At 38.1% G+C, this 25,848-nt stretch overlaps 1 protein-coding gene across 3 annotated transcripts in view; it reads right to left on the bottom strand.

Annotated features, from left to right (window-relative positions):
- MIPOL1 (mirror-image polydactyly 1) overlaps positions 1–25,848 on the bottom strand; it is a 160,860-nt gene that overhangs the window by 34,338 nt on the left and 100,674 nt on the right. For all 3 annotated transcript variants that reach the window (XM_041401737.1, XM_041401728.1, XM_041401745.1), the window contains one exon: positions 16,435–16,529. In XM_041401737.1, coding sequence (XP_041257671.1) covers positions 16,435–16,529 — 95 coding nt within the window. The remainder of the gene's footprint in view (positions 1–16,434; positions 16,530–25,848) is intronic.

Below are 25,848 nucleotides of genomic sequence, written 5' to 3'. Positions count from 1 at the left end.
AATATCCTGCCTACCTCAGAAGCAAAAGAAAGATAAATCAGATAACATGAACCTTGTTATCCATCCTTCTCTGCAGTCTTTTTGGTGAGGGACAAATTAACAGAACTTCTTCCTCTTTGGTGAAAGTTCCTCCCAGTTGAATCTTCTTTAATGATAGTGGAAGCCATTAGTGCATTTCCCATTGAGAACCAGAGGAAAGCCTAGTGAAGACTGCTTTGAATTTATTTGTATCAAGAAATTAAAGGCTGTGGCCATATGCAGATGCTCTTCTGGCTGCCTAGTATGACTAAGTACTTCCTGGAAACCTTGCTGTTTCTTTCTGATCTCTTGGAATGGAAGACCAGAAGAGAAAAAAAATGCAAGAAAATGTTACTTAATACAGCCAAAAATAGGGGCAAGAAGAAAACGTTCCTTCAAGGATAAAAAGAAACAATAAATAATTTAGATGTTTGAAATTTTGGCCTCAACCTTGCTTGTTTCAATGACCACAGATTGGGTATGACACAAGTCCTTCACGGTATATTTTCAATACAATGTACACAGTTGTTACCTTAATGAGATATGTAAGATCAGAACCAATGAATCAACACCATGATATGCCCCAAAGTTATTTTTTCGTGGACAGCAAGTGAGCGGATGTCATTCCTCTGTTTAATCAGGAGTTAAAGCGTGTACAGTAATTCCTTATTTTCACAATATTCCTTCTGACAAAGATAACAACCATAAGAATGGCTCCCAGCTGGCTAAACCTGACATACAGGTTTTGTTAATAAAAAAATGCATGACTTAATTAATGAAATGGATCTATTAAGACTGTCCCCCAATCAACCAGAGTGGCCCCACCTACAGCTGAACTTCACATGACCTATCTTATGCAAAAAGAATTGTAATAACTTGCACTGGAAGCTGCTATAGAGGAAAGGTTGCCATGAAGACAAAATATGACTTAGAAATGCATATAATGCCCCTAGAGGAGAAAGCTTAGTATTTTCACTTTTACTCAGTGTTTTCCTTTACAGTGAATAATTGAAACCATTTTGCTAAACTGTGTAAAATTATTTCACAAAGAATAATTACATTTGATCTATTAGCACCTGATACTATCTATTGTCTAAATTGCTTGCATTCAATCCGTGTGTAATGTCAACAGTATTAGCGTCCATTATGGAAGAATTAGCTGAGCAAAAATAATTTTTAAATGTTTGACATTCTTGTACCCTTTCATACTGTTCAGAAGAAGAATCATTATACCAACATATTCTTGGATTTTTTTTTAAGGCATGTATTTATTTAAGTCTGCAAACTCAGGGTCCTTAAAATCACAAACAATTTGCCTGTTTTGTTCTGGCAAGCATAAATCTGCAGCTATCTAGTAATTTTACATTCTTCTCTGTTCCCATCTAGCTGCCCCACTCTAACTGGCTGTCCAAATTCATCTCCATCAACTCAGACAGGCTCAACACCTCCTTCAGAAAACCAGGTTTCCCCCCCTCCCCATCATAAAGAGCTGCACTGTTACAAACAGAAAAAAAAGGAATGCTGCAGTATTTCTACAACAAAGGTATACATACATTAACTTGATCACACACACACATACGTGCCCTAAACTGAACTAAGGCAACAGCAGATACCTATTTTTTTCTCTCTTGCAGCCTCATTCCTATTTCAGAGATTTCCAAACTCATGCTTGCCTTTTAGCAGAGGAAATCCTATGAACTGTTTAAGATTACATTCTCGCTGAAAGCAATGAATGCCACAGTCTTCTCCAGAATAAAAAGGTACTTTCTCTCCTTGGAATAGTAACTTTAGAGTAATTTGGAGGAAGCAGGAGAAACAGTTGGTCATTAAACATTAAATGTATTAATGGGGCACTCACAGTGTATGACTCATCTGGAAAAGGCAGTTCTGTACTTGCATTTCAGAAGGACTGCTGCAATACAATAGCCACTGTGATAAATTTAGGTTTATCTCACTTAATATTTAGCAGAATCTAATAAAGAAAACTTAAATCAATGCACTTTCCAAAAAATGCATGAGTAGCACTATTTACACCTTACAGCCAGAGGAATAGAGAGGCAAAGAAAAAACATTTCAAAGGAGGCCCTTAATTTCCACTCCCCAAATGGAGACCTTTAGGACTTGGTGTTTACAAATTACAGGGACTTGCAACTCCAGATGAAAACAATGACTAATCAGAACATACAAAGCAGGAATCCTTCAAGCACTTCAGCAGCACATATAAAATCATCCACTTCAGACTCATGTTGCTCTTGAAGTCCTGCTCAGTTCTCTGGAAATCTCAGACCTGCGAATATGGGTGAAGCACTTGGCAGCAGTTGCTTGTTACATGGCATTGTTGGAAATGGAGTTTCTGCAGAGCTCAGAAAAATGATCCAAAAAAACCCCCAAAAAACCCCGACTATACAGGATGCTGGCTTGATTAGTAAAAAGTCTCATATGATGCCCTGGAGTAGAGGGAAAAGTGATTAAGGTAAAGTCTAATAGATTAGGAGATACAAAGAAAGAGATAATTCCTAAGGGCAGAAATTCTGTTTGCTCTCAAGACATTGTGAATTTGTCCTTTATAGTTTTTTTTTTACCAGTCCTAGTTGTTCATGATCTATAGAGCCCTATAATCATATCACTTTGATGAAAGCTTTGTGCATTTCCTTACTCTGAAGTTCTGACTCATTTAGGTGATTAGAAGGCAGAACGGTAACAGAGATAAAATAACAGGACCACTTCAGAGCATACTTAAGTCACTGTGAGAACTCTCAAGTCCAAGGTAAATATATCTGTTCATAAGGAACTCTAGAAATGGAGACACTAAGAGAAACAGGCATGTGCACAACATCCTGGGCTTTTACTGTAGACTTTTGTCTTGTTTTGCCTACTTTGTAGCTAATGAGCACTTAGCTTTGGCTGAGGAAAAAAAATACTTTGCAAGAATCTGAAGAAGAGAAACAAAATACTTATGTCTAGAGCTAGAGAAAAGATGACACAGCTCAGAAGCCATTTGCAAGAGCAGAGTACATGACAGGTTTTTCAGATGGTGGACAAAAAGCTTTGGGACGCAGAAACCAGATATTTTACAACAAATGAAATCCAAAATCAGCTCACCAAAATAATCAGAACCCAGAGTATGATGTATCTTTATCAAAAACCAGTTACATCTTGCTTATGTTTACGATGAATAAAATTCACTGGCAGTTCAGGTGCAGGCAAGGTCTCAGAGTGAGATTCTGAGAAAAAGAAATGCAGTATGACATTCCCAGAGTAAATATGGTGTGTGTGGGGAAGAACTTCAGTTACCAGCCCCATCAAGTCCTGACAAAAGGAATGTGAGAGCTGTTCCCAAGGTGAAAGAAGACAGGCTGAACAATGTGGCTAATGGGATCACATTGAGCTAATGGGATCACCACGACTTGTTTTACTTCTGTTGGTGCATGTCAAAACTCTGATGTGTTTTAAAATACATTCTACAGCAGCAGGCTAAATCTTGAGGCATTTTGGAGGGAATTTACATATCTTCATGTTTTGAGCCTTGTGTAGAAAGTGTCTACTGGGTAAGAACATTTCAAGTTCAGAAATTTGCAAATATTAAGAGCAGATTCTCTTCTGTCAGACAAAAAGAAAAAAAGAAACAGAAGGCTCAAACATGTATCTTATTAAACAGGCATTTAATGCTGCTTTCCTCACATAAATCTGCAGAGGTTACAGGCACTTCACACTTGCACAAGCCACAGTTGCTGTGCTTCACAAGCCAGGTGTAGACAAGAGAATAAATGCAGCCACACTGTAGCACCCAACTATACTATCACACGTTTAGAATTGGCACGTTCTGACAACACTTGGGAATGCTGTAAGTAATATTACTGGCTTCTAAAAACTCTGAAAACAGGTTTGATGCTCTTGATTATTGTATCCTGAAAAGATGTTTGATGCTCTTGATTATTGTATCCTGAAAGTATTCTAGAACTGTCCTTAGTCAACTCATAAGCATTTAAAAATAAAATTATACAGGTCAAAATGATTCAGCTTTGGCACCTAGAGTTAAACTATTGCTCCAGAAAATGACTGGTTTTTCAAAGGGGCACTTGAGGGTCCCTTCCCAGCTCCCTACATACAAACTCAGGTGTCTAAATTTACATATATGAGAGTGAAAAATTGGGCCACACTGTTTAACAGGCAGATCTGCTGGGAGGTCTCTTGTAACCAGATTTTTTTAAAGCCTCATATTTATTGGACAGATACTGGCCCAATTCCAATCCACAACTGCAAATCCAAAGAAACAGCTCAGAGCAAACCAGCAGCCTTATTAGCCTTTAAAGATTTCATTTTCAAGAACTCAAGACCCTTTATTGACTAATGAAAGGTTGGGTCCCCAAGCCCATAGACTGATGTTGCTTGGAACATATTTTAATAATTTTGGAGTGCTAGCAGCCATCTGTCTAAAGAGCTTTGATCACATAAATGCACTCTGAACTGCAGCTCCTTCTGACTCCAAACCCTGTCCAAAAGCCAAAGGGAACCCGCAGGCATGGCAACTTTGAGACAATTCAAAGCCTTGCAATGTGATAAGGCTGCTTTTATTATTTAGCACATCATTAGATTTAATGACACCACAGATAAGAGATACACTAAAAAGATACCATTGTCATCGCCTATCTTATAACAGCAACATCCAACTGTGACTTTGCTTTGTTTCTACCCAACACTTGTTACTTACTATGGTATTTTAAAAGAATAGTTAAATGAAACAAAAGGATTTCTTTTCCTGCTGCAAACATCAGAAACGGTAAAAAAATACCTAACCAAAAAGAGAAAAAAAATTAGGACTTTGTTTTTTTAATACATTCCTGCTCAGTTAAAAAAACCCCAAAAAATCCCACCCCTCTCCCAGAAAAACCCAACACAAAAGACAAGCAGAGAAATCCCAAATAATCTACTGTATTTTTAGTTTAGACTATTGACTGTAAGGCAGATACTGCTTGCACATACAAACTTATTTTGACCAGCATTGAATACAAATTCACATTGAAAAGAGAGAGATCCATTACAGTTACAGCACAATTCCCAATATTATTTCCTACTTTTGAAACAATTTGGCCATCTCATAGCTTATTTTGTGGTGATCAGTATTTTTGTTGTGTTGTCTTGTGACTGACTGGTACAGACATATTCTATTATGGAAGCAATGACAGTGTAAGGCATGAAGAAAATCTATTTTAATTACCAGAGTCAAGAAATTGCTCTCAAAAATCAAAGCATAAGCCCTAAGAGAGTGGTAAAAACTGCATAAAAATATCTCTCTTGATGACTGGAGAGACACAGTGGTGGAACCTGTGTGACAGAGCATGATTTCATTTGCTCCAAATGTCAGCAGCCTCAGGGAGTTCAACTCTGAGATTACAGTGCTTGCAGGTTCCTCTTCATTCTGAGATCTCATTCTTGGCTCTCTTCCTCTAGAGATTAGCCACCAATAACCAGGAGAAAGTTTTAGTGTTGCACAGTATAATACTATACTTTTCTATCCACTAGCTGTCATGCCAAATGTGACTAGCTAGCAGTGTGAAATAAATAAATAAATAAATAAGAAATAAACCCTGCACTTCTTTGTCACTTATGAAAACATTTTCAGGTGGCCATTCTGCAATGGTGATACAGCACAGATTAAGATAAAAGAAGATGAAACCATAACATGAAGTGGCTCAGGTAGTGGAAGAGCTTCTCTAAACCCTTTGTTATCAAAGAAAATACAACACTGATGATTCACTCAGTGTAACTCCCTCCCTCTCCTTCTGTGACTTTTCCTTCCAAACTCAGAGCCATAAAAGCTCCTCTGCTAGTGAGACAGCAGCTCCATACCACTGGTTACATGCCTGTCCTGTGGCATCAGGAAAAAGACAAGTGGCTCTGTAAACAGCTGCTTATAAAAGCAAACTATTACTAACATGTCACACTTTACTCAAATACCTGAAACTCAGAACTGAGCAAACCCCAGCAGGCCCACTTACTCACTGGAAAACTGTGACTGAAGCTTCCAAGTTGGTCTCTACTCTCCTAAAAATGACAGCTTTCACACCTATGCTGGAAGAACTACCCATACCAGACAAGTAACACATCATTATGGAATGCTGGACACAGGTCAAAAACCTTCCAAAACACAAGACCTCTATCACATTTGTTAGAAAAGCGGCTAGTGAGTGGGAAGTTAAAATGGAAATTTTTCCAGTAAAAGGCATCAGCATGACACACATGAATCAATTTAACAAAAGCTCTAAGTTTAGATGGAAATTGAATAAAGAAAATACCTTACTCTCCACTTCTCCCTTTGTAAACAAAACAGGTGGGCAGCCTTCTGTTTTGTGTTCTGTGACAGGCAGAGGACTTCTGCCACCTGCATTCTTAGATACTCCCTAACATTTTTCCACTGTGAGCAGTGTTAAATGCAGAGTAAGAAAAGCAATGTTATGTCGAGCACTGACTGAAAATTGCTCATGTAGAAAGTCTTCTTACCAAAGATTTTTTTTTTTTAATTGGGAAATGTAAATTCCAACACAAAAAAAATTTACTGTCTTCCTGTGGCACATTTCTAAGTGGAAAGTTTTCTTTCACCTTAGCATTTCAAACTGTAATGCCATTTGATTTTAGTTCTTCAGTGGAAGAGAATTGAACTGAAACACATCAGTCATGATTTTTCAAAATTATTGAAGTGACATTTTAACATAAAAACATGTCCTGTGAAAAACCAGCATAAAATGAAATGGCATTTTAAGTCCTCCTGACAATGTTATTACTATATTTCTAAATATCATATTAATAACAAAAGAATTCCCTTTCATACAATATTTATAGGGCAAGACAAATTCTTTTACACTTTTAGATTTTCTTCCTAACTTCTCATGGGAAAATCTGTCTTCCAAATAGCTCTTATTACACACACGTTTTTCCTGTGTTTCTTTAACTTGCTCTAGAGAGGGCTGCTTCTTATTCTGTGTCTGTTTTCCTTCTCTCATTTTAAAGCAAGAGTACCTGCATTTTCATAGTCTCTAAAGGTGTTATGCAAAAGGGTAAAACTTCTTATTCAGTTTATACAAATAAAGCAGCTGAAGCAGAGTTTAGTGATGTGATCAATCTATATTCATTCAGCATTTCAACATTTCAGTGGTAGAATTAGAATATGTAGCCTTTGTCCACACACCCTTTCTACCAGATAACAGATTTCATAATCCTGCATATACTCTTTATAGATTGTCCAATTTTGATTTTGTGTATTCTTACATTGTATAGAATAGATATTAACTTTAGTGATCTCATAATCCTATTTTTTACAAGTATTCCTACAGGAGTTTCATACTTTGTATTGCTATCTACTCCAAACTACCAGTAGCAGTCAGTGGGTTGATTGCAGGTAGTTCTTCCAGAGACTTTAAACCTTCCAAGAATTCAATTTTATTACGCTTTAATGGCTTTGAAAAATGGTTCCTAGACATCTCTAACTATGTGCTTATTTCAAAAAAGCACAGAACAAAGTTACACCTCCCAGACTTTTCAGCTCACTGAGAAATCAAGGAAGTCATAACAGAAAATCACGTAGAGCAGAGGTAAAAAAGAAGGTGAAGGAATCAGCCAGGCAAAGGACAGCTGTGAACATAATGCCAGTAGGGCCCTGTATACAGAGTCGTGAGACCATATCAGCATCCAATGGCAAGGAATTCCTTTCTGTCAAGCAAATTGTTGCTCTTAGAGAAGAACAGAAACTCATGTGAAAAGGCCCATCCCAGCAAAAACGACAAAGTAAATGTTGTTTTAGTTCACATTACCCCACGACCTCAAATAAGTAGAGAAGTCAGCTCAAGTCTGGTGCAATACAGTGTAAGGACCTGTGGAGCACTTCTAGCCTTAAAGTACTTGGCACAAAAAGTGACTGGTTGGTCCTCAACTAATTTGAAAAATTTAAGAAACTTTGCCACTATAACACCCAGCAGCAGAAGCAGTAGTGGCATTAGCGCATGGTGCAAATGAAAACTGCATCACAGAACGTGTTAGGCGCTCCAGTCCATATTCATGCTGCTTCCTCAGTCCTGCTGCTTAGTGTTTCTATTGGCAAGGCACCTCTGAAGGCCAAGAGCCAGCCCCTGGAAACATTAGGCACAAAGATTTCATAAAGTGTAGTTCAGACCAATCCAACAGCAGCACAAGGCAATTTTAGTGTACTACATTCTGGTTGCAGGCATGGCGTGACGTGGTTTGTTATTCCATCAGGTGCCTTGGATCTTTGACAGTTCAATGCTTCCTCTCTCTTAAAGCTTTCATAAATCACTAAAGCTGAGTTAGAAATTGTTTTGCCATGCTAAATTTTTTTCACAGTGAGATAGGAAAACTTTTAAACTCAATGTCAGGGCAAGAAGCAAAATATTAAAATAAATTTTTTTTCTGTGTTTCTAAATGAATGAGAGACACAGAAAAGTTAAAGAGGATGCTGATGGCTAAAATATTTCATTGGAGGGCAAAAAAATGGATACCCATCAGCCCCCAATAGGTTCAGATACTGCTTCGCTTTTGCATTGCTTGCCAAAGTGCCATTGTAAACACTAAGCCTATGGTACATACTGGAGTTTCTCTCCACCGTCCCTTTTCTTTGCAAATGGTCAAATACTAACTGGAGAATGGATGTGAGTCTGGTCTGCCATGCTCCAAAGAAATTTTTCTATCCATACATTTATTTCTAAAGTCAGTCTCTCTGACTATGTTATTGTTAGAAAGTTGAACAATTGCACAAAGTGAGACAACAATAAATTCCAAGCTGGAGAACAAGAAGTCTGGGAATGGGGCAGGGACAGGAGGATAATAAATTCAATAAAGTGTGAAATACACAAGGATAACAAGGGAGTGCTCTGCCTTTACTGCTCACCTGCACCAAGCCACTGAGAAATACAGCCATCTCAGTAGCACCAGTAAAACCTCATGCAGCTGCTTTCCAATGCAGAGCAGCTCACTGATCCGTCTTCCCCCCTTTGGCTGTCTGATCCAGTTCATGAAACAGCCCCCAAACCTTGGACTTTTATCTCCTGTGACACCAGCAAGAGCTGTGATTGCACAAGCAATAAAGTGACAAAAGAAAGAAGTCATAGGGGACACAGGGGCTTACTAGTGGGAAAACGCTTATGAGACTACAGAGAAAGACTCACCTAAAATCCCAATTCTTTTGGGGCTGCAGCACCTCACTGCAAAGTGGCACAAAACAGAGGAAGAGAAGACTGAGCACACAGATTCCAAATCCCAGGTCCAAATAATCAGGGTGTTGGCTTCCCTCACTCCCACAATTTGACTAAAAATTCACTGAAACCTCCATGGATTGCTGGGAGAAAATTTGGTTTTAACCAATCTGATTTAAAGACAGCAGTGTTTCTCCACCCCAATTTTCTACCAATTTTAACACTCAGTTCAATAAACAAACAGAAAGACAGTCCCTGCCTTTCTTTTGTTATAACAAAAGACAAACAAAAACCTTAGTGTTCCCTTACAGATTCATTGCTTTCTATATGTTTGGCTGGATCAAACTGGAGCAGGTTAGGTTCCTCCAAAACATGTATTACATGGTCTCCCACTGCATATCCAAGTCCCTCATCTCTTTGGTATAAAAAAAGAACCTCTTCTGTGCTTGTAAGTGGGAAATTTAATTAGCTGAAAGTTTATGTTTAATGTCAGGTGTCTGAAACTCTTCAGTAAAATAGAAGTCTCTGCTGCAAGAACAGAGAATACTTGAAACACAACTGATGTCCTCTCCATGATCCAAAACTGCTCTTCAAAAAGAACCATGTGGTTTACAGTGATACCATTACTTGGTCATTCTTCTTAATGACTGTAATTACACCATGTTATGTCTAGTACTGCAACTAGTACTGAAACAATGACAGCAACTGCCAGAACAGAAGCAAGCAGACAAGATGAAAAGAGCAGGAAAATGAGTCAACGGCCATAACTGAAAAAGTGAGATAAAAAAAAAAAAACAGGTAGGAAAAGACCAGTTCTCTGAGGTAAACTGCTGGGACAGGTGCTCAAGGCAGTCAGCTATTGCTTTAGAGGAAGGACTGAGATCACCACTCTGCACTAGTGGTTGCAGCTTCACTAATCCCACTGTAAATGGGTTCCAGTTCATTTCGGCTGAGAAACTGGATGTTAGAGCAGCCCAATCTTCTGCTACACATTGTGTTGCCCTAAGGGAAATCTGGACTGAGAGAACTCTGAAGAAGACTGAGAGATGGTAGAACAAACAGGCTGAAATGTTTGAGCAGGGGTCTGTCAGAGTACAAGAACCTGACTATTTAGGCTATTGCATTCTGACTTGCTACTGCAGTGGCTATGAATATTGACTTTCTACTAGAAATAATTTATAGTTTTTAATAGCCCTTAAAACTGAATGAAAGCAACATTCTAACAGCAAGAATTACACCATTCTATATCCATACACAGAGTCCATGGAGCATGGCTGAAATGGCACCATGTGAGTATTATATTCCATAACATCAGTCATGAAACTATAGAATGGAAGTAAATTAAACACACACAACTGTATCCAAACCTTGAATAGAAAGTCTTTTTATCCAGGACTAGAAATAATGGCTATTTATGAAGAAATATGTTTCTTCATCTATTTCTCCTGTTACAGGGCGATTCAGTTCTGTAATTAAGATGAGAATTGAGTTTGCCACTGAGTCTTTAAGTTCTTTATTTGGGGAAACAATAAAGAACCTTCTTGATTTCCTACTTTCACATTTATTGATCTCAGTCTTTAAAAAAATGAACTTCCATGTCCTTTTAAAAGAGACTTTGTGGGAAAAATATATGGACTTCCATAAAACCAACTGCTATTTAGACCATTTGTTTGTGCCATTTAAACATGAATTCCAAGTATTCCAGTTGAAGTATTGTAAGCATTGAAACTTGTAGATTTAAATTCTGTTAAATCTCTTCAATAGTTTTTAACTTATAAAGTGCTACAACTGGTTAAGGTGCAAGAAAACTGCTAGCATTGAATGCAGAGAAACTACCCATATTAACTGAAAGTTTGAATCTAAAAATACTTATTTCAGGTACCTGTACTTATTAGTACAAGGAGCCTTACAGAAGTTAATCTTCCATTTCATTGTTGAGAACCATCATATAACTGTAAAATAAGGCATCTTTTTCACCCATGCTCACCATAACTTATATATTCCAATTACTTTGCAACATTATACTGCTTTTGACTGGGATACAGTGAATTTTCTTCATAGCAGGTGGTATGGCATATATTTTGGATTTGTGTTGAAAAAAGGTGTTGCTAACACATGGATGTTTCAGTTATTCCTGAGGAGCGCTCACACAGAGTCAAGCCCTTTTTGCTTTTCATTCTGCTCCAGCAGTGAGCAGGTGAGGGGTGCCCAAGAAGTGGGACAGAGACACAGCTGGAACAGCTGACTCCAACTGACCAAAGGTGTCACACTTACCATATAAATCTAGGGGAAGAAGGAACCTGATTATAAAATTGGACAGATCACACAACTGAAAAATATGCAAATAAAAAACTTGTGATGATGTTTAAACAACAGAGGTATATGAGAAAGAGGTAGCAGGAGTCCCATGTACTTTAAAACTGGTTATTTGGATATAGCCTACTTTGGTCACTGAGAGTCTTATGATTTGCATTAATCTCTAGCTTAAAGAGCACTGTGTATAAACAATTATATTAGTAGGACAGAAACTCTATGCTATTCCTAACTGTTATGCAAATTTTAATTTCTATTATGTATTTTTGAGTTAGCATCCAGAAAACACAATTTTGTTTTTGAAACTTAACACAGAGACAACAGAAGAAGAACAAACAGAAGCACAGAACTTGCCAAACTTTATTGTAGCCAGCTTCTTGTTCCTTATGTATCTGAATTAGCTTCTTCCTCCTTTTTAATTCCATTTCACTTCTGTGTCCCTTCTAAAGAAGAATGAAATTGTTCTGGGATATGCTTTCTTTTCAGAAAGTCAAAAGTCAGAGGGAAATAAATGTTTCTTCATTATATCTGCAAAAGCTAATTTAAATTTTGGGTTAGGCTATTACAGCTTTCCATGAAGCTACAGTTTCAGTTGGGATTTGCTTTTCACTTCACCTGAAAACAAGTGTGGTTTACAAAACAGGCTTCTTTCACATTTGGAGGGAAAAAAAAATTGAATGTCTTCAAAGAGCAGCAGCTACCAGCTGAGAGAATTGTAGAATAATGAGATTGGAAGTGACCACTGGCTGCCTCCCGTCCAACCTAACTTCTTCTCAAAGTGACATCAATATGAAACCACACCATGTTGCTCATTACTTTATCATGTTAGGCACTGGAAATCTCCAAGGATGGAGATGGTAAAAACCTCTCCGGCAACCTGTTCCAATGATGGACAGCCTCCATGGAAAAAGTTTTCCCGTGTAACCTGTCTGAAATGCTCTTGTTTCAATTCAAGTCAGTTGTTTCTCACCCTGTTGTCATGGAGCACTGTGAAGAGGTTGCCTTTCTTGACAACCTCTGCCCAGACTGTTAGGCTGCCATTAGGTCTCCCTGGAGCCAACAAAGAAAGGAATATTTTTTCTTTCCCAGGCTGTACAAGAGCAGTACCCTTGGTCTCTCTTTACATTGCAAATGCTATGGCTTCCTGGCTGTACCAGTTGCCCTCTGTCAAACTTTCTCCAGTTTATAGATGTCTTACTTTTACTGGGGACCTTAAACTGGATGCAATATTCTAGATACCAAGAATCTTTCCTCTGGAGAAAATAGAAGGGGATTTTATTTTTTACCCCTGAAGGTCTCCACTTTTTTCCCTCCTTTAGGCATGTCTGTGTGTAATTACTTCACACATACAGATATTCTGGACCTAAGTATCTCTCCCCTGATTTTGTATGATCAAATGATACTTTGCTTTTCCTGGATTATGCTAATGTTAGTGAAAGTCAGATTGGTAAAAAAATGCACATTTTAATGGTATTGTTTACATATGTATGCATACAAAATAGTTAATACACACACACAGTCATTACTTTTGTGACCAAATCCTTGAAATGTTATTGTGTGTTAAGGCACAAGTAAAAGTGATGTAGGTATCACTTGTACGCATTAATGGGAACCTCTAGGTAATTTTGTTTGCTTTGTTGTTGTTTTTTAATTTTTTTTTTTGTTCTGTTTTGTTTATTTGTTTTTGTTTTCTTAAAATTGCTTCTTCTAAGTTAAAGGATGATGTAGTGTCCTGGTTCTGACCAGCACAGGGTAATTTTCTGCAGTAGGCAGGAGGGAGCATGGCTGTGACCCAGAGGATATTCCACCTCATGACATTTTCCAGTTGGAGGGAGAAGGGAGTCTTTTCTGGGGAGAAGGGGCTCCTTCCCATTGGGATAGCATGGCTGTGGTTGGGTTGGGATGAGAATTGTGCATGTGAATCACTCTCTCTTTTGTATGCTTTTGTTATTAATATTGTAGCTGTTACTGTTTATTTTGTTGTCTCATTGCTGTTTCCAGTAAATTATTCTTATCTCAACTCCTGAACTTCACCTTATGTGCCTCCAGTTCTCTTTTCCATCCTGTTGCAGGGGAAGAAGCTGGAGGGAGAAGGGGGCAATGAGCGAGTGGCATGTAGTTTGGAGAATCCCTCATTAAATTGGGGAGTACCATTCCTAAACCAAGACTCATAGAAATCTCAGTTAAAAAAAAAAAGGAGACAAAGAATAAAGTAGGAGAAATGCTTTTTGTAATGCCAGGGAAGACCTAAGAGCAAAAGGAGAAGTCACCAGATGAGCCAAAATTCTCAAGCCCTTGTCATGCTGGGGCTTAAGACAGAAAATGTAAGAATCTGGTGAAGACCTTAAAGAACAGTACGCGAAGGGAATGTGCACCTGGCATTGCCACATTGCAGTTTTACAGTTCTCATGAAGATTGGAGCATATGTGGAAGCCTATATTTTGCTCACTGGGGAATTACAAAGTCCAAAAAAGAGCAGTAACTCTTGGGAATGCAGTTTTGAACAGCAAATCATAGAGCTAACTCACTTGGATCAAAGCAGCAAACTTCCACCCCAGTTCAAAACAGACTGTCTAAAATCACTCCCAGTGCTTATTCTAGACTACCATAGTATGGCAAGCACCATGAGGAAATAAGAAGACCCAGCAGACATCCATACATGCGTCCCTTCCACATATAAATCAGAGTGCAAATTTTCATTCATTTGGGATGGCTTGGGAAATGCATTGTCTACCTTGTTATTCATAATTACACTGGCATCCCACCCTTGGCCTAGTACAGTTCCCAAACTTTATGCACATGTGACATTCTTTTCTGTCTCCCTTGGCATGTGTTTAAAGTACTGTCACACTATTGGATGACAAGGGCTGCAGATGTCCACGTAAATTAAAGGAAACTGTAACCAAAATGTCAAGAAGTTCATAAGAATCCTCATAATGGTGCAATTAATTTCTAATCATGTCAAAAGACAGGCCTGAGAAATTAAATGTTGCTGCTTATGCACTTATAGGAGTCCTTGTTGCCTTTTACAACCCTTTCAAGTTCGGCTCCAGATGGCCTCTGGCTTTTCAAGTCATGTCTTTGTATGCTTAAGACAGTGTTTCCATACAGAGAGGTTCTGATTCATAACCTGAATGTCTTAAGTATGGAATACTTAAGGCATTCAAAACCCCTCTGGACCTGGGCAACCAGGTCTCAGTGGTCCTGCTCAAGCAGAGCTGGACAAGACAGCCTCCAGAGGTCCCTGCCAACCTCAATCAGTCACTCTGTGGGTCCACTTCGGAACACATCAGCCTCTAGAACAGTGAGATAGGTAGGAGATAAAATCTTCTACTTTAGATGTTATAACTTGTATAAATCAGTAGCAATACAAAAGTTCTTGCCCCAGGGGATAATCAGGTGAGCGCTCCCACACCTTCTGGATAGATTTTGCAAATGCTGTCAACCAACTTACAGTGAAATTTTGACTGTTCAAATTAACATGGTACATCCTACTGCTGATTCCCGCAAGTCATTATTGTTAATATTTCTGGGATTTAAAGCATTTACAAAGTAAATGGCTGTTGCTGCCTACTACACTTGTTAAACATTGTATGTTAGTGCAAATTCGACAGGCTATGCCAAAAATGTAAGTCAAAAATCAGTGAAAAGTCTCCTACAATGTGTACAGATCAACACAAGCAAATTCTTAATTTCTAAAATATCAATAAAAAATTGCACTTCAGTTTTTAAATTATTCAAAAAAAACCCCATTTAAATGAGTAATAAGGGCACCATAATAAATTCTTTCTAGCTTGGTAAATCATACCATAATTTGTGCACACACTAAATGCTGACCAAATTCATTAAATGCAATAATCACAAATTGCTTGGGGTTTCTATTCACTATTAACAGGCTTTAAATAAATGCCTATGAGATTTAGGAACAAAAGTTGTTTTTGAAACTTCCCTCCAAGGTTTTAATAAACTTAATGAGAAGGGAAAACTTGAAAAACCTCTAGAAACCTGAGTATTTTTGACTTTCAAATGCTGAAACACTGAAAACATACACAGTTCTGCTACTGCAAATGCTTTTTAGACATAAATAACTAGTCCTCTTTATTTCCAATGAGTATAGTATTCACACTAGATTTATTATTTACCTCTGTAGCCCACATCCCTCATCACAGACATTCAGCCTTCAGATTCACAATTTTCAGCTGTGTTGATGCCAATTCTCCTGCCTTTAACCTGCTGGCAGCTCTGTATCTCCTCTCACACAGGAGGTCAGGATGAAATGAGAGCTGTAACCCAACATCACTCCATAAAACAACCTAACTCCTTCACTAGACCACACAGAGCTTTTCCTTAGGGACTAAAACCCACTGATCCATGCAGATATTCAGTGCAGCCCACCTAAATTAATGAGAATGGGTATTTTTCTCATTCTCCATACTGCCACAGAACATAAGGCATTAAAAGGCACATATATTGGGGTTGAGGAAGAAACGGGTATTTTAGAATTACGAATTTATTATTCTAAAATCTATATTGACTAAGTTATGTATGTGCAAACAATCAGGGAAGAAACAAGCATTTATGTAATCTGGTTCTTTTGTCCATGTGTTTTTAAGTGATCACATTGCCATAGCAAAGCTTTTTAGTGTAAAAATCAGCCACCACTGACTTTTCAATTCCCTTAGAAGAAACTAATACAAAATTCAGGCTATAAGAAGGGGACTCCTGTTTCAAAGAGATGGTTGGTGAGCAGTAGAGCAGAAATGCAGGCTTTGATTCATTGATGTATTCACATTTTTCCAACAAATACCTATTTGATAAGGCCATTTCCTCACTCAGTCAGACATCATACAGAAAATTTCCCCTATGAGTCACTCATTCATAATAGAATCAATCATTTTACCTGTAATAAACACGCAATGTTTGGACTTCTTCCTCTAGTTTTTTGCACTGTTGAAGAGCAGCGTCCTTTACTTGTTGCAAAGCTATCAGTTCTGCCTGTGAAATGATAAACAACCGATAACTAAGTTATTCAGAACATCCATACTTTTTTGAAAACACATCAATCTGTGCAATAATTTCAACCATTATAATTGCAAACATAGAGTTATACTGTTGTATGTAACATAGTGTTCTGGTTTAACCCCAGCCAGGAACTAAGTACCAGGCAGCTGCTTGGTCACTTCTTTCTCCTTCTTCTCACTGATGGCATGGTGAGGAGAATCAGGAAAGAAAAGAAAATCAAACTTGTTGATTGAGATAAGAACAGTTAAATAACTGAAACAAAGTAGAAGATAATAATAATAATGATATTAATATGAGTAATTGTAATAAAAAGGAGAGGGACAGAGGGAGATAAATCCCAAGACAGGCAAGTGATGTCCAATACAACTGTTCACCATGTGCTGACTAATGCCAAGCCTGTCCCTGAGCTGTAACTCACACCCTTTCCTGGTAACTCCCCCCATTTTATATACTGGGTGTGATGTTTTATCACATAGAATGTCCCTTTGGCCACTTTGGTCAGTTGTCCTGACCATGCTCCCTCCCAGCTTCTTGTGTACCTCCTCACTAGCAGTGCAGGACATACTGAAAGTCCTTGACTTGGGGCAAGCACCACATAGCAACACCTAAAACATCAGCTATCAACATTATTTGCATACTGAATCCAAAACACAGCACTGTATCAGCCACCAGGAAGCAAACGAGCACTACCCCAGACTATTTAACTCATATGAAATGTTCCTTCTTTTTCTAGCATTGAAATGTTTCTATTTTTTTCCCCCTAGCAGATTCATGTTTTGAATGGCTTCTCCCGTGTAAGTTTTTCGAATACCTAAGGTCAGAACTCTTCAACTCAGCCAAGAGTTTATCAGCAAACATATTTCATATGATATATATGCAGTATATATTCATATGATATATATTGCTATACTGCAAAACTGTTGACCAACATATAGAAAGTGCAGCAAGGCTCTTGGCCATGAACTACTGACACATGACTCTGGTCTGCACATGGCTCCGTAGCTGTTAAGGGCAGCAGCCCCTGGCTGATGTTAGCAGCGGAAGAGCTGCTGGATAACCAGGACCCTTGAGCAGTGGCAGGCAATGAGGCAGCAGGGACTCCAGAGGCTGGCACTGACAGCTCATGCTGGGATCTGGGTGCATTCTTACCCAGGATCTGGTTTATAGAGGGATGAGGGAATCCTTGAGCAATCACCATCATCTCCCATCTGTGAACCCCATCGGACACTCCCCCTCCCACCCTTGATTCACACTAAAGGGAGCGTGACTCACGACCATAATGGAAATTGCAGCACGTGGCTTGCAATTCAGGAAGGGAGCCAGCCCCAACAGTGAAAGAGGAGGCAGGGAGAAATAAGCATTCATGCATATTTAATATGTGTCTATACCTTAATCACCAATAATTTTAAAAGTCCAGTTTCAATAGCACTGCAGGACTGCCTTGAGGGCCCAGGTACCATATAAATAAATCAGTGAGTGATTTATTGTTGTAACAACAAATAAGATCAGGCTTCCACAGCAATTCCTTGACACATGAGCCTGAGCATTGGGCTGTTTTCCAATGTTTTTAATTCACGGTGTAAGTTATTAATTGTACAAATTGTAAGGCCCTTAACCAAGTGGTACATGTGTGAGAAATGCCAACTGTGGATTCTGCCAACTCTTCAGGACAGTGTTGCGGAAAAGTTTCTTAGTAAATTAAAGACCTGTTATATGAGCTACAAACCCATGAAGGGAAATGCACATAGTTCAGCCTCTAAGTCTGCCAAACTCACTGTATAATCATGAACAACTCTGCCTGTACGCCTCAAAATCTCTCTCCTAAAACAGGGCTCCTGCTTGCTTCTGTTTCCTGTTTGTCTCTTAAGACTGTAAGTCTTCAAGGCAGGTGTTTTACTGTTTACTGTCAACTCTCAGTCATCTATGGGCAATTCATTCTGCTGGTTGATTAATCATGTCCTGGATACTTGGCTGATTCCTGGCAAATTTTATTGAACACCGCATTGCACAAATGCAGCTACACAAGCAGTCTCTGAACCGTGCTGCTCGGTGGGTCGTGTTGCACCCAGGGTTTTGCACTGCCCAGATACAGGACCCACTGCAGTAATTGCTCCTGTGAGAGAGATCCATAAAGTTTTAACAGGAAGTTCCCTGGTGAATAAAAACTTTCTTACTATATGGGGGGGCGTTCCTTCAGCTTTAAAAGCAGAAAGCGTTAATGTTTAACATCTGAGTGACAGTGGTTTTGAGCTTCTGATACTGAAAACAATGTACTGCATGCTGGCAAGCCCTAACTTCTGTCAGAAAGAGGTTAAAATCCTCTGCAGGTGAGCCTCTTGCCTGGTGTAGCTTGCTGCCTTGCAAGCAGAACTCACAGAACACAAGATGTTAGCCAAACCAAGCTATTTTCTGTAATTATACTGCTCTGTAGGTGAAACAACATTCTTAAAAATTGGAAAACACACTTGAATCAAAGTAGGTGGTTTGTTCTAGAGGCCGGTAATTAACATCCTTGCCAATTTTCAGTGTACTGTGAAGTGTGATTGAAATGGTAGACTGGAAGGAAATGTTTGCAGCTGACACACCTACTCAGAGAGATTAACGGCTAGTCTCTTTGGAGAACTATCATAAAAATACACCTAATGTTCCACTTGCTGTTCAGGACAAGAGTCAGAGGCACTAGAATCTTAAGACCATTATTTATGTCAGTTTTTCAGCAGAAAAAACTGCACTGATTTGACTGGGTTTGCATCTGGGTTTGTACCAATAAAAATATCAGCAGAATCAGGTTCTTTGGATTAAAAAAAAACCCAAAAACCAACAAACCCAAGAGCTACAAAAAGTGAAGGGAAGAAAAACAGACATTTTTTAGCCTCCTCAGTAACTTCCAGTGGAGTTGATACTAGGGAGCTTCAAGAGACCAACAAAAATCCAAGCACAAGAGTCTCTGTGCACAGCATGCAGCCATGCGACAAAATGACCCATTGTTCACAGGCCTGAAGGGTGGTAAACACAAATAAACGAGTCAAATATCCTCCCAAGGCAGAGATGTCTTCCTTCACTAGAAGAAGGAAAGCAAAACAGTGCTCATCACAACGTTAAATTGCTAACTAAAATAATGGCATCTGCTCTACAGTAAAGAATTTGGAAGACTCCTAAATGTATATTGAAATGCATCCATACTGCATATGGCAAAAATCCTGCATGAGCTCACCTCTAGTAATAACAATAGCTGCTTGAGAACTTTTTAACAAAATATTGTTCCTCTGGAAAATGTCAAGCTGTGGAAATCAGAACTTTTCACAGAAATTTATTTGTTTTGATTAAATTGTTTTGGAAGGTAGGGTAAAGAAGAGGCAAGAAGAATTACATGCAGGTTCCTCTGGTGGTGGTTTCCCATAAAAAGGCCACTTTAGAGGTGAGCTTGGTCACCTTTTGGTATAGGTGTTACTCTCAGCAAAGCTCCTTTTTAACCCTGAAAGGGTATGATGATCTCTTGGATACTGTGAAAAATATTTCTGAAGATTTTGTTTTGTCCAGAAGTTTTTACACTTTCATATTTGGTTTAATGTGGATAGATCCTTTCTCATTCTCTGTCCCCCTATCCACCTTACTGCAAAGGAGAATTGTTGTTGCATTATTTTCCCATTTTTCATTTTAGCAGTTATTTGGTGAAAATTTAAATTTTCCAATTAAATATAAAATCTAATCGCTACCTATCAAACTTAAAATAGCTGGTCTCAACTAATGAAAATCTTGGTACTGATCTTTTGCTGTTGCTTTTGCCTCAAAACATTTAAAAGAACAATGTCATGTGTTTTCTTACCACAAAGTCTGGGAAAAATACAAGATATAAGCAAAGGAAAACAGAGGATAAAACTAGTTTTTATCTTTTCCTAATTCCTCTAGGGCAAACATGAGCACTCTCAACGCTAATCTGAATTGAAAGAGGTAAGAACACACAGCCTCCTATGCTGTCAGGTTCTCTCTGGAACCTCGCCTTTGTGTGAGAGATGGCTTTTGTAAGACTTTTCAATATCCAACAGAAAGGAAAAAAATCCAATTAACTTGACTAATAAAGTTTCATAGCTTTTAAAAAAACTGATTTATTTTCTCATGCATTTATACAGAACATTACATATATATATATATATATATAAATATATATAAATAAGCATTTACTTTTCCTTTCAGAGATAGGCTAAATAAACAACCTTTTCTGTTGCCTCTCACTAAACAGGCTCTTCATTACCCTGATCAATTTAAATGCATCTCTCCTCAGTACTCTGTACTCATGCCAGTGGAAACCTCTTACCTGACACATTCTTGTACACTTTTTACTCCCAGTCACCCTCCAGCCTGTTCTGCACACTACACTGGTATTACCCAGTTGACAGTGGAAACTCTTATTCATCCTGAAAAGATAATACCTTACACTTGGCACCGAAATTCCACCCCGCTGCTTTTGTTTTTCCAGTACTTGAGGCCATCCCAATCTTTCTGCAAGACAGCTTGAACCTACTTTGCATTAATAATATCTCCACGCCTTATTAAAAACAATTCCCAGCTCTGTATCATCAAGCAATTTTGTTGGCACACTGCTCCTCTTCATGCCAAAGGTTCTCAATGACAGCATTAAAGAAAACTGGTTCAGCACCAGCTGGTAAGAAATTGGAGAGAAATTCCACTAGTGAAATCCTTGGACCTTAACATTTCTTCCTTCAAATCTGTTTGCTGCTGCCTTCCTGCTAACTAGTTCCTTATTGCCTTTGACTAATCCCTCATCTCCTTCATGGGTACATGACATTTTGCAGACAGACATGAGTTAAACGTGCCCATTCTTCCAAACAAGAGACGCTGGGTGAACCCAGCGAGCAGCAAGCAGCATTTCCCACATTAAGCTTGTACCTGCTTGTAAAATAACAATATATGCATTCCCCGCTGTAATTAATAATTTTCCATATGGCACAACCTACAAGCTTACGTGTCAGGTTATATTAAAGAAGTTTCCTTGTCTAAATAACCAGTTATCATATCAAAGAAGAATTCTTGCATGATCGTTCTTGTGTAAAAACTGTACTTTAATTCACTCTTGATGAATCCATGCTTTAAAAATATTTTCCTTTCAAACTTACTCTGAAGTCTCACAATAAAGACTAACTGGTCTACAGTTGTCAAAATTATATTTTTTCCCCTTCTAAATATAGATGCTTTCCCTGCTAATTCCCTGTCATAGCACATGGCCTCATAAGATTTATTAAAGAACTTTACAATCATTCCTGCAATTTCAGGTACCAGCTCTTTCAGAGCTGGGGATGGAAACCATTCATTAACCCAATGCAAGCACAATAATCTATTGAACAGCTGCCGTGTACTCCATTTGCATACATTCACTTCTCTTAACCCTTATCCTCACAGCTGGCATCTTCATTGCCCAGTGCTGAGAGAAACAAAAATTAAAATCACACGCTTTTAGACCTAATCCAGAATTACCCCTGATCTTCATGCCATTCTCAGACCAGTGGCATATTTCCTCTTTCCTTGTTCTCATTTCAGTTGTTACACTATTGATTGTTTCAATTTCCTTTCCAAGGGTAAATTTAGCTTAACCTCAGGCAATTTTCATTTGTCTCTAGATCTCCTGTTTTCTAAGACCTAACTTCCTTGCTTAATAAGTACCCTTCTTGTGGACAACGTATTTGTACTTTATTTGCATGGAAATTATAACTGACTCAGTTAGAATGGGCACCCTTTCTACCCAGTACATCTTCTCTTGGCTTGACTGAGATACACATTAATGCACGAGTTTAATGCACTATTCCTTCACTCAGTAATAGTCACTACCAGCCTTTTGCTTTCTACTGACACAGGATAGAAGAAGGTTGTGTGAGAAATCTGAGGAGTCTCCAAGTTAATTTCTACAATTTATGGTCTCAGTCATTTACATTTGGTAGAGCTGCAAAGAGAAAAGGGGAAAAATGGCAGTAAAGGGGAAAAATGTCAGTCTTTCCACTCTAGGTCCTATGTTATCTGGAGTCTGAAATAGAATCCAGCCTCAAACAGACAACAGAGAATTGCTCCTATTTCTTGTGAGGAAGAAGTATGTTTCTGCTGATATTAGCAGTTTAGCTGGATAGGAAGAGCTCAGGTGTCTTCTCAGGGCAGCAGGAGATTGGGAAGGCAAATAAAGGTTTCTTTCATTCTGAATTAGAATAAACAAAAAAACCCCCCCAACTCTGTAAAAAAAAACATTTAAACTGAAGAAATATTTTAATCTTACACTATTTTTAATGCTTTTACATTTTACACATCATGTCAGTAAGAGAAATACATACTGCCTGATAGAGCAGGTCATGTTGACACATATGAGATCCAACTTCTAACCGTTCTGTTATTTTTACATTAGCAGCTGCTACTTAGTGCAGATTACAACAGCTCATCTTATTTTCTATATCAAAGTGTCAACATATCAAACTATTTCACCAACAATACAAGTAGGTAATGCTTTGATCTAGAAAGGAATACAAGCGCTTGTCTCATTAATTAGGGGATCAGAGGTTTTCAGGGTCAAGAAAAAGACTCCAGCTAACGAAAGGACTGAAAATGGCTAGCACTCTAATAACACACTAAGTAATCTCCCTTTTTTTTAAAATCATCCTCCTGAAGTGTCAAATTGTTTTATTACAATACAAAGGGGACACATTGACCTAGAAAATTAGATAAAATGTTTCAACTTGCATTTAAATATCAGCTGGCCTTGATGACTTTAAAAATTAAAAGGTAAAATTAGAACTTACTATAGTAATTGTTAGAAAATTTTGACACACCATGAAATACATAACTAACAAAAATAAGTCCAAATTTAAAATAAAAAAATTAAACGTTTTACTTCTGAAGTTTGAAATGTAGGTTTCAATATTCACCAAATAAAACTTCTGGAAGATAAACTGAGCTGGAAAGTCTTGGAATAGTAACTGAAACTATTAGAAATTCATGCAAAGTTGTTTCTCAACACACAATTTTCTAACAGAAATAGTTTTTGTAAACCTGTCTTAAGAGTAAATGGAGCAACTATTACTGATCCCTGATGGATCTGCGCTGCTGTGAAGGATCACTACAGCTAGAAAAAATACAATAAAGAACCAGCTGAGGGTTATCTGTGTGTGCGAGTTTCAGGGTAAGGGTGGCAATTGTGGAAACTCTTAACAGACTTTAAGTTGCAGCCCTCACCAACCCTCTGCCACAACCACACCCGGGTTGACATACCCTTTGGGCACAAAGGAAAGGTATCTCAACAGCAAACATGACCTTTATGAGTTTGCAGCAGGATGAAACAATTAATCATAATATTTTATTCTACAATCTAATACTACTGTTGGTCCAAATAAATAGCTGTAATGAAACTTTTTTTTTTTTTTTTTTTAATAAAAAGCATTATCTCACTGCATTGTGAAGATACACTGGTTTAGATGGAAGTATTTCTGAGGAATGTCAGACAGGATTTCTGACAGAAGAGAGAACTCCTCCCCAGCCTTGTGATTAGATTATTTGTTTTGAATGCAGAAACCTAATGCTGACTCCCAGCTTCTTGCACTAACTCACTCTGGGCAGCCTGGTGGACTCCTCCCAGTGAGACTGCTTCCCTGCTACAAAGTCATGTGAATTATCCATGGTTCTGGTGACTATCATTGTCTCTCTTCTCTCTCTGTGACTGACAAAAATATTTTTTTACTAAATGGCTAAGTATGTGAAAAGCAGATCCAAACAGGGATACATCATGGAAAACAAGATGAACTCCAGAATTCAACCATTAAAATGTTTGAGGGTGCCAAACTTGGATCAGGGAGCTGAAATAAGGGCCTTCACATAAATGATGTGAGAGCATCAACAGTGAGTTTTTAACCTGTATGATTTTCATTTACCATACAAAGAATATATTAATGTTTTCTTTTATTGGAATTAAGAATTTTAACCCTGAAATCTTCTTTCTAAAAGAAAAAGTTTAAATGTCATTTTCAAGAAATACTGTGCTTCACCTCTATCTTATGTCACCTTCCTCAACTCAGCCTTTACGCCATCCCTAATTTAATATTTTTAAGGAGTTTTTTGGAAGACTTGTAAGAGATGTCACTATCTAACATTTCGACTCTTGTCTCCATCACAACAAATTCCCTAGTGAGAATACATTATCATACCAGATGAACATTGCTTGCATGGTTGTTCATTTCTAAGAGATCCTGTTGTGACTGGGATGTTAGCAACAGGTCACAACAAATTCTACACAGATTGTGCAATTAGAAGAAAAAAAAAAATCACCAAATACCTTTTGACTGCCCTGAGAAAGAAAATGAAAGAATACAATAGCATTTTTGCTGAGACTAGATATGTATCTGGTTAATTTTATGACAATAAAAGCAAACAATATCATTATACCTGACATATGATGCCTTATTCTTGTAGTACGTGGTCACACCACATTGGGAAGAAGCTCACTGTACCAGCAGTATTTAACAAGTAGTTTGCTCCTTTACAAGCACATATTACAGGCCGATTTACCCACAGAAGTGGGCCCATCCCAGGAGGTGTTCAAGGCCAGGCTGGATGGAGCTCTGAGCAACCTGGGCTAGTGAAAGGTGTTTCTGGTCATAGCAGATGGACTGGACTTAGACGACCTTCAAAGTCCCTTCCAATCTATGATTCTACAATTCACCAATTACCACATTATGTAAGAAAGTATCTATATGAAATGCCCATGATAAGTTTCAGTGAGAATTAAGGATTTGATCATCTAACCTTAGATATGATGAGACAAATTTTCTTCATCATCTGCAGTATTATTCTGTAATATGCTATACATTTTCCAAGCAGTATACTGATATACTGAAAATTGCAGGGAAAATTACCCATTCAAAGGACAATCCAAGACACGTGATAAGAGTGTGAGACTAATACATGGAAGCATTTTATTTTAAAGAATTATTTAGGGAGTGAGGATGATTCATTTGGAATTCTGCCCTTGTGAGGTTGACACAAAACTGCAATTGACTTCCCAGGGTCAAGATTTCATTTATGGTTTCCATTCTTTTGCATATATAGGTTAAAAACCCCAGAGATACCATCATACATGCCTACTATGCATATGGATAACTACCTAATGATATTATAAGTCTTATTTTAGGTAAGATATAGCCATAGTGAATGACAAAAAGGCGCCTGAAAAATTCAAAGGATGACAGCTCCAAAATACACACTCATAGCTGGACTGGGCTTTGCACATAAGTACGCCATGTGC

The sequence above is a fragment of the Onychostruthus taczanowskii genome, unplaced genomic scaffold, assembly GCF_017590055.1.
Source record: "Onychostruthus taczanowskii isolate IOZ18803 unplaced genomic scaffold, ASM1759005v1 scaffold1, whole genome shotgun sequence".
Lineage (NCBI taxonomy): Eukaryota > Metazoa > Chordata > Aves > Passeriformes > Passeridae > Onychostruthus > Onychostruthus taczanowskii.
The sequence above is the reverse complement of the archived record's forward strand: the minus strand, read 5'-3'. Positions and strand labels throughout refer to the sequence as shown.